General features: G+C 34.1%; 1 protein-coding gene across 1 annotated transcript; it reads left to right on the forward strand.

Annotated features, from left to right (window-relative positions):
- The first annotated feature begins 419 nt into the window (after positions 1 to 419).
- LOC111020061 (Cysteinyl-tRNA synthetase, class Ia family protein) lies at positions 420 to 8,397 on the forward strand. Its single transcript, XM_022296622.2, has 9 exons — positions 420 to 962; positions 2,010 to 2,073; positions 4,618 to 4,779; positions 5,432 to 5,602; positions 5,690 to 5,971; positions 6,066 to 6,191; positions 6,387 to 6,620; positions 7,211 to 7,327; positions 7,765 to 8,397. Exons 1-9 carry the CDS (start codon positions 796 to 798, stop codon positions 8,161 to 8,163), a joined length of 1,722 nt encoding a protein of 573 aa, XP_022152314.1. The 5' UTR covers positions 420 to 795; the 3' UTR covers positions 8,164 to 8,397.
- The last annotated feature ends 2,284 nt before the right edge of the window (positions 8,398 to 10,681 follow it).

Here is a 10,681-nt window from a genome sequence, read left to right on the forward strand (position 1 = left end):
CTAGTACAAAAAGTAAATATGTATTTATATACATAACATTAAGTTTAAATTTTTAATTAAAAATGATATAAATTACAAATTCATACGATGACAGGAGACAAAATTAGGTCAGAGACCATTTATAACTATTTTCCAAACTTCTTGGATGAAGTCATCATACAAGATGCAAAATACACCGAAATTGATAGTAAAAATAAATTCAAAATATACAAAATAAATATAAAAATAGTGGATAATTATACGGATAAAGTGGACTTTTGACCCGATGTAGTTTTCGACCACTAGTAAAAATGTATCTTTTAAAATTAGATGGATATTCCAAACCTCAACATTTCCTATAAAATAAGGAAGAGAGTAATTCATTTTTTTTTAGTACCAAGAGATCAAACTCACAAATAGATATATGATTCTTAATTACCTAAAATCTGAATTTGAAACTTCATTCATAATCAAGGATCAACAGACGACTAATTTAAGTTTTGATCCAAATTAAATGAGTGCAGAAATCAGAAAGGGAAAGACTTGGACGTTACTTTACACTTTCCTCTTGATTCAACGGTGGTGATTGATCCAAATCAAGTCGCGACGCGTTACCAATCCAGGAACTGCCGCCAGTATACAACAAATCCGTCCGTCATTCCAAGCGTCAAAAATTTCAGACTCAGATCTACGGCGGAACCTCCAACTCCGGCTCCGGTTACGCCGTAAACCATATTCAGCGGCGGTTAGGGTTTCGCCGCCTCTTTGTTGCTGTTATCTCAACGAGAGAGGAAGGATATTTTGTTTGCCGTCGGAATGGCGAAGGAGGAATTTAGGGTTTACAATTCGATGACGCAGCAGAAGGAGGTCTTCACGACGAAGGAGCCTGGTAAGGTTGGCATGTATGTATGTGGCATCACGGCCTACGATTTCAGCCATATTGGCCATGCCCGCGCGGCCGTCAACTTCGACGTCCTCTACAGGTATACCGATTTCTATATGCAGTTGATTCCATCAGCCAGATTTTCTTTTTGGCTCTTGGATTATGAGGTTGTAGGTAGCGCCGGCATATAATGGTTCCGGGAGTTGCATAATTTTATACCTTATTGGAACTGTTTATTTATTATCTTGGTTGTATTTAGCTAAGTGTCGGAGAAGTAGAACTTCTGTTACTGGTAACTCGGTTCTTTGTTTTTCTGTAAAATTTAATCAGTATGTCATACTGGTAGTATTGAAGCAATTATATGTAAGTTCATTATGGAAGGGACAAAAAACCGAAGCAAGTCTTAGTATTATGGATATGGATACACCTTAGCGTTTTATTAGTGGTGATTTGACTTGTACGAATGAATTAGGTGCATACAAAAATGTCAACGATGCTTGATTGATAATTTAAAGATTTTGGAGTGGGAATATGAGAGTGAGAGACGCTAACTATGAGGCTGTAAGCTGTAGGTAACGTGAAGGAGATCTATCTTGCTAAATGTACATTTTCTTTGTAGTTCTGTAAGGCTAAGTACTCTATAATGAACTTCCTGAACGAGAAAACTTTTACCTCTTCATAATTATTACCTAAAAAGGGTGAACATTTTTCTAGATGAACTCATTAGATAATCTGAGGCACTTGGGATGTTTTATTACTCATACATTGGTATAATTGGCATGAGATATCTAATATTTCAATGGATAGAGTACCTCTGCAAAGTGAATCTTTTCAATTGTATTTTTGTCTAAATGTTTACAATAAATATGAAGAACCAAAGATTTTCAAATTTTATTATTTTCTGATTGGTCTAGAAGGTGGAGCATAATTTATAATGTGCAACTATAGTCTAAACTGGAGATTGAATATTGGGAGTCTCGTTCTCATGAGAGTCGTTAATACATCTAGCTGTCTAGCATGACTATCTGATTCTCTTAACTTTTAGATTTTTCTACATGTCTGATGACTCATTTTGCAGTTCTGAAGATTTATTTCCGTCAAATGCTTCAATTATTATTTTTTAACGTGGTGACAACACTCATTGCAGATATCTTAAGTACTTGGGATATGAAGTTACTTATGTGCGGAACTTTACTGATGTTGATGACAAGGTGAGTGTGTAGAGTTGTATACATGTCTTACACCAAGCAGGAAGTTGTGTTAGCTGTAGTTTAATGATTTGCTTGTGGTTCTATGATGGACCAGAAGGATGATTTCTTAGAGTTTCTTACTTTTGTTATTTATTTATTTATTTATTTATTTTTGACATGAGACAAACTATCAGTTACAATAGAAAAAGTATTATAGAACAGGAGGATAACCAATCTTCCTATAGCCAGTTTACAAAGTTGACCTTCAATTGGCATTAATCGTAAGATTCATATCTGGAACTGGAAAAAGTTTTAGAGACAGCACACCACCATGAACAAAGATATCTAGCCGTATTTCACTCTTCATCTAACTCTTTAGTTTTATCTTTAAAATTCTTTGGTTTCTTGCCCTTCAAATCTCCCGAAACTCTCTTTTCAGTTTCATTGTTCCACAGAATTTAAAATATCTTTAACAACTGACCACATGGAAAATGGACCAAGTGGCATCAATTAGGCCAGAGAGCCATGTTGAGATAATTTATAATGTGAAAGGACAGTGAAGGGAAATATGACTTTGGTTCTTATCAGCTTGATTGTATTAGCAGCATCGATTAGGCCAGAGAGCCATGTTTTAGGCATTTTATCCACTGAAATAGACAATTAAGAGGCAAAGTTCAAGTGAAGAAGTTAACCTTTTTTTAATGTTTCAACTTTCAAGTTGTCTTAGTGGGAATGCTACCCAAGATGGCATCAGAGTTGTATAGTTGATTCAGCAATGTGCCTTTTCTGACTGGCAAACTAACCAAGCCAGTGTTATTTGGCAGTTATGTGCCTTTGTCTTCTTCTCCTCACAGTAGATTGTAGAGCGTGTTGTGCCACCTTTTAAAGAGGCACATGCCATGGTTGCTATTCTGCCACCACGAGCCTAATCTTCATGGAAACAGGGTGAGACAACAATGTATTGAGGCACGATGGCGAAAACCCAGCAATATCCTAAAAAAATTAGAAAAAGGAGTCATTTAGGGAAAAAATCACATATAGCAGCTTCAGGTTGCTGTGCTGTGTCTTTGTGAAGTGTTCTTTCATTTTTGCTTTTAGAGTCCAGACTAGGCGAAAACTACAAAGATAAAGAAAAAAGAAAAAAGGAAAAAGATCAAGGGTTCTGCTTGCAGAGGTGTGCTTTGGTGTTCAGTTGTGACTTGTGCCCATCAGTGCAACAAAGGGTGTAATTTCATGACCCAGAGCAACACAACACTTGGTGAATATTGAACTGTAAAAATGTGTTTAAAGAGACTGTGATCGTCAAGTGAGGAAAATTGGAGGAGTATCAATTAGTGTTTACTTTACAAATTTCTGTTATATATATATTTTACTTATTTATCTATTCAAGTCTGCATCCCTTCAATCTGGTCATTGCATCTTGGTTGCCTCTTGGTTTGAGTCGGTCAAGAGACTCGTTGCTTTGCATTATGTACTGTTTTTTAAAATATTGACGGCCCTTTGACGAGGCCAAATTTCATCCCCTTGTTGTTCAGAGCAACATATGTTAATGAGGAAACTCTAGGATTTGCCACCTAATGGCTGATGCAGTCTTGGGAAAACTATTTTGAAGTGAGATTACCCTAACACTAATAGCTGGTCTTTACTTAAACTCAATCTTCTCTCTGCTTAATCCAATTTGTCTGTTCAGATACCACCCCCCACTGAGGCCATAATAAAGGTGAGGTGGTGGTGGCCTGAGTAAATTTTATGGAGAGAACAGGGAGGACATCATCATTAGAGATGTTTTTTTTTTTCATGTCTATGTTTCTATGAATACGTATTGTTTGCTCCATTTATTGATTCATGTATTGTATGCCTCATTTTTAGAACTAAGACTCTTATTTCTTTCTACTGTACGTTGTAGAATCATTTTTATTTCCATTTCTTTGTAAGCTCAACTATTTATACTACATGAGTCATAATGGGTAACATGATGTGGTTCTACAGTTCTACTGATATTCTTGGTCATTTCTCGTCTAATTTCATTTTTTAATTTTATTCCCTTTATACTTAAAATTAAACTCAAATTGGGGCAGCTAATAATCATAAGAAAGGATAACATGACCATGATTATCTTTCCAAGAAAGAGACAATAGATTAATCATTAACATGTGTGTATCTCATTAATGAACTCCTTAACTTACCCTAAAAGCCATTCATTGAGTACTGAGGTAGCTGTTGGTTTTTGAGTGCTTGAGTCCAGAGATTTTATTTGCTAATACAAAAGTCCCTGGCTTTGGGTTGTCCCAACAGGCTGTCGGGCCTGAAGTTTACTCTGTGTTACTGGCTAATTCCTTTGATTTCTGTTTGGAATATCGATCATCTTTTTATAAAAACATTATTTAACATCTCCCCCATCCCTGATGGTCATTTGTCAGTGTTTAACTCTTGGAGACAATCATTATGTTGTTAAATTGGTTAATTTGTCTATTTTAGCATTTTCCTAATGGCAAAGGTGGGGTTTTTCCTACTTGTCAGATTTCTTAGTACTTATATTGAAGTTGCTATTCTTACTATTAACAGATAATTCGACGGGCAAATGAGTGTGGGGAGAATCCACTGTCATTAAGTGATCGATTTTGCCAAGAGTATCTTGCTGACATGGCCGACCTTCAGTGCCTTACTCCAACACACCAACCTCGTGTGTCAGATCACTTGGAACAAATCAAGGATATGATAACTCAGGTATGTTTTTTATACCCACTCAAAAAGGAAAGCAAAATTCAGAATGCACCAATGATCAATCCGCATATACAAAGTACTTAAATTTTCTTTGTTTTTGCAAATTACTGAGTGCATCCACTGTTAATTCCCTTCAATATATTATCTACAATTATATTTTAGAATGCTTGTAACTTTTGTCTCACACCTAGCCAAGTGTGGTCCAAAGTTCACAGTATGAATTCTTGATGGTTAGTTAGTGAGCTGAAGTTTCTGGTGTAGTGTGCTTGCCACCTGAAGATCTTTCCAAATGTTGTGTTCTTGTTGAAAACTATGATATTATTAACGGATATCTTTTATTTCTTACCTTATGTGGACAAAACAAAACTACAAATTAAATATGCACAGTATCCTGTGCATGTTGAAATTTTAGCTACAATTGTCTTTTCATGTGAATGATTCGAATAGGTTGGAGGATATTTTTATTGTTTAATTTAGGGTGCGTTCTCTTTAGAAGTTAAAAGAATAGTATGTTGCATTTCATAAAACCATAGTTGTGTTGCCACATAGCTTCATATGAAGATCTTTATGTTCATGACATGAATTAAGGGTAACAATTACTCCTGACTGATTTGATTGCCGTCTTATTTCATCGTTGGTTGATAAATTTTTGCAGATTATAAAGAATGAATATGGCTATGTGGTTGATGGAGACGTGTTCTTTTCTGTGGAAAAGTTTCCAAATTATGGCCAGCTGTCAGGACAAAAGCTTGAAAATCATAGAGCAGGTGAACGGGTTGCTGTTGACCTGCGAAAGTGTCATCATGCTGACTTTGCATTGTGGAAGGTATAACGTGGATATCAATTAGGCTATGAAGTTGGAATAAAATAGGAATTAGTTGTATAGTGTTGTTAATTTGTGTAAATTACATAGGCTGCAAAACCTGGTGAGCCAAGTTGGGAAAGCCCGTGGGGTCCTGGAAGGCCAGGATGGCACATAGAATGCAGTGCTATGAGTGCTCATTATCTTACTTTTAAGTTTGATATCCATGGAGGTGGTATCGATCTGATCTTTCCACATCATGAAAATGAGGTTGCACAGAGCTGTGCTGCCTGCCAAGAGAGCAAAATCAGTTTTTGGATGCACAATGGGCATGTAACAAATAATAACGAGAAGATGTCCAAATCACTGGGTAATTTTTTCACCATTCGTCAGGTAGTATGGGCCTAAAGGAGATATTATAGTTTTTTACTTTTTGTTTATTGTTTTGGTATTGCTTACTGATTCCTTTTTTAACCTTCTTCTGTAGATTACGGAAAGGTATCATCCATTGGTTTTGAGACACTTTTTAATAAGTGCTCACTATCGATCTCCTCTCAACTACACTGTCTCTCAGTTGGATAGTGCATCAGATACGGTATATTATATATACCAGGTTCGTAACCCCATCAATGCATTTTAATCCCCTCTGGCATTATTATCAGATGATGATCGTCTGTATTTATCATTTTATTGAGATATTGGCTCTTGATGTATGAAATTACAAACCCCATGAAAGGGATTACAAAAGCCCATAGATGGGTTACATAAGGCTCTTGATATTCATGGTATCGTTTTGGGTAATTGTTAGACTTTGCAAGATTGTGAAGATGGTTTATCAAAACATCAAGGGGAAAACCTGCCTGAGGGTTTGGGAAAGACAGCTAAAAAGGATCCTGTTACTTCTGCCGCTGAAGAATGCATCAGTAATCTACGTTCTGAATTTCAAACTAGAATGGCAGATGACTTGAACACAGCACATATATTGACTGGTGCTTTCCAGGAAGCTCTGAAGTTTATAAATAGTACTTTAACCTCGCTGAAGGTACAGTTTTCTGCATGCATCTAGCACATTCAATGCCTTGTTCCTTAGTTGAATGATTTAGTTTTATGTTCATAGTTTCGTCAGATCCTTTAAACTTAAATAAGCGTTGGAATCTATACTTTCAAAATTTTGTTGGTTTTGAGAATTGTAACTTGATGTGAGCACTTTTGTGGGCAAGATTTGAGGGGCTGATTTTTATGATTGTGTCGGTGTTTTTTTTTTGCCGGGTTTGGATATTTTCATACTGAGTTTTAGTGTTTTATGGCACCTTGATTATATTTGCATCGGTGATGGGTGGTATATTTGTTACTAGGTTTGATTGTTTTTATAGTTGGTTTTGGATGTTTTTGTTAGTCTTGAGTGATTATTGGGTTGGTTTAATTTTTAAAATTTGATAGTGAAGAAGATGATAATTTTACCATTTATTTAAGTTTAATGTTCAAATTGATAAAATAAAATTAATCTACTGGCTTATCTACAGCGGTAAAAATACTTGTTTTTTTCTTTTCCATTTTTTCCCATCCCTCTGCCCCTCTTCATATTTTTTTGGTTTCATGTAAAATAACCGTTCATGTTTCTGATTTTATCAGAAGAAGCAACCGAAGAAACAACAGCTCTCAATGATTCAGGCCCTTATCAGTGTGAAGAAAGAAGTGAGAGAAGTTCTAGATGTTCTTGGCTTGCTGTCCTCTTCTACTTACTCCGAAGTAAATATAATCTGCCCTATATATTCTATTTCCTTAGATTTAAATCTTATTTTGCTCCTTGTCTTTGGTCCTTGTACTTTAAAATTTTGATTCTTGAAATTTCATAAAATAATTATTTTAACTTTTGCAGTTAAATTTTCATTTTGCATTTATCATAAATCACTTGTTTCCAAATGTTTAACATCTGGCTTTAAATAAACATAGGTCTATGTGAGGCTACTAACATTTTTGTTCGAATGCATGACAAAAGTTTAACGTAAATGTCCGAAATGGATCTTTTTGTAATTTAAATAGATCAAAATAAAACATTTTAAAATATTAGGATTGTGATAGAGAACAAGGTGAAAATCCATAGATTAAATTATTAGGATTCAAATATTTGAATGATTATGAAACTCAACAATACATTTCTGAGGTTAGTTGTTTCCACTGTGCAGGTTTTGCAACAGTTGAAAGACAAAGCCCTGAAGAGAGCAGAGATGGTGGAAGATGATATACTGCGTCTGATTGAAGAAAGAGCCCAAGCAAGGAAAAACAAAGACTTCGCCAGAAGTGATCATATCAGAGCCGAGCTGTCGGCCTTGGGCATCGCTCTCATGGATGTTGGCAAAGATACCATCTGGAGACCGTGCGTGCCCGTAGAACTGGAACTGGCACCGCCACCTCCAACGGTTGAACAGAACAAGGCCACCCCCCCATCAGTCGAGCAAAAACCGACAGAGCAGCAGGTTGCTCAGCCACTAGCAGTTGAACAGAACAACAAGGCAGTACAAGAACGAACAGTAGAGGTTGCTCAGCCACACGAGGCGGGAAAGAAGGCGACAGTGCCCGTGTGATGTATCTTCTTCGTTGACGGGAAGGATGGGTGAGATTTTACATTTTTGGCCATTTTTAAACACTTTCTTTCGGCCATTAATGCAGAAAGCTGAAAGATTTTGAAGAGCAGCCTGGTTGTAGTGTATAGGTATAAGGTATGTAACTTTATCTATACATAATTTAATTGTTGTGTTACTGTGAATTTTTATTATCTCCCACACCGCAGTTTATTAGGGAACCAAATATTCGACCCAGCTGACTGCCTATAACTGAGTTGTTTTGCCATTTGAAATAATTGAATATAGGCGAAGAGGATAGCTGATAATTTAATTATTGTCAGTTTTTTCCCCCAAAAAAATCTCAGTTTTAACAATGAAAAAATTAGATGATGCAAAGAAGATGGTGAATGATGGTACAAGTTGGTGAATATGTTGTGTAAATATGCATAAAACTGCAGTTTATATTTGTACTACATGGCTACGACTAGATGTAATATTACCATACAATATGCACAAAATGGTCAACAACTTCCATCAGGTTAGTGATCTGAAAATAGAAACACTAGAGTTGTATTTCATATTTTTGGTGTCTTCAAAGTTAAAATATATGTTTAATAGTAGATTTGAAAATTGAATTCAGAAAATTGTTCAAGGCGTGTTTAGTATTATATTTGTAAATTAGTTGTAGTTATCAATTAAATATTTAGTTCAATCTAAAATATTATTAATTAATTTATTATCATATATATTATAAGTTTTGTATAATTATTATCTTATTATGCTCTAATTTATAATATATTATGTTTTACATGTTTTAATTTAAAAAAAAAAATGAAATATGTGTTTATCACATGAAAGTATATTTATCAAAATTTTTATATTTTTTGAATGTAATTGGTTTAAATTCAATATTTGAAAATATTTAAAATATAAATTTTTACTATTTGAATTTGATTGAATGAATCTAAAAATAAGAAAAAGAATTTGAATTAGATTGACTCAATTATAAGCCTGCGTCACTCCAACAAACCAATCTTAATCCATATGACCCGAATTCAAAAGGTCTATTATTATTATTTTTTAGTCGTGGATAATGGCCGAGTAGAAGATACGCCCAAGTGAGTGGGATTTTCATTGGACTAATGAATAATTTTATTTGGGACAAGCATATTCCTAACACAAAATAATTGTTTAAGTTTAGAAAAACTAAATTGAGTCGTAAATGAGTGTATTAGAATTCAAAAGTTGAGCAATAGACCTACCCAATTCAAATCTTTTATAAAAAATGGTGGACTCCATAACTCAATCAAGGAATTGCCTTGGATATAACTTGTTCCACGACTCCATAGAATAAAAGGTCTACCCGCACTTGAAAAGGGAAAAACATTGATAACGATTCGAAGATTCGTCTTACATTTACAAGTATCCATTATATGTTGGTAGATCTTTAGGTTATTGGAGGGACGCTTCTATTGAAAAAATAAATTTCTCCTATTTTAAACTCAATTTTGAACCCTAATACAAGTAGCTAACACAATCAGTTAAATAGAAAGACTAGCTCTTTTTTTTTTAAAAAAAAGAAAGACTAGCTCGTTTGTCACATAAATAATAATATGCCACATAAATCAATATGGTAACATAACCTATAATGGTACGAGCGATATGTGATATTTGACTCAATTGAAACTTTTAAAACTATAGGAATCAAAATGAGACAAAATCTAAACTATATAAAATTTAGAACAATAGAAATCAAATTAAAACAGCGATCGAATCAAAGGAATTGAATTGGTAATTTAACATTTATTTGAATACTAAAAAATAAGGGATTAGTACATTGATGAGCTATTTAAAGATCCTAATTACATAAAAGGATAGAATGTATAGAATTTACACATTTGTCATGTATTAACCTTATTTAAAAAGGTACACATTACATAAATTACTTAAATACCCTCCTGTATCTACAAATTAATTTTTAATTCATTTTAAGATGCAGAATTGATTAATTGAAAGGTTACAATTTAGATCCCATAATTTTAGGTTAATGATACTTTCCAAAACAAATTAAAACACCAAAACATTAAAAACAAAATCCTAAATTCCCCAAAATTGAAATCATAACCTCCCAAAATATCTCTTAAATCCCGTCTAAAAATCTCCCAAAAGAAAGAAACAAAAAAAAAAAAAGAAATTGACAAGGATTTGAAACAATATCCCAAAATCCCCCAAAATCCAAAAATAACAATCGTCCAAACCATGAGACGTTTAGAACTTCAATTTTGGAGGACCCTATCTACAGAACCATAAGATATATACACATATAAGATATATACCCATCTATACGAATATAATCAAGAATATTAAGACTATGAGACATTTAGAACTTCAATTTTCTATACACATACACAAAATATATCCCCATATAATATCAATCTTAATGGAAGACTAATAATTACCAATGGTATGGAGGACCCTTTCTACAGAACTATAAGATATATGTGATATAAGATATATACACATAAGATATATTCACATA

The sequence above is a fragment of the Momordica charantia genome (assembly GCF_013281855.1).
Source record: "Momordica charantia cultivar OHB3-1 chromosome 4 unlocalized genomic scaffold, Mcharantia_2.0 BLBB01000004.1, whole genome shotgun sequence".
NCBI lineage: Eukaryota > Viridiplantae > Streptophyta > Magnoliopsida > Cucurbitales > Cucurbitaceae > Momordica > Momordica charantia.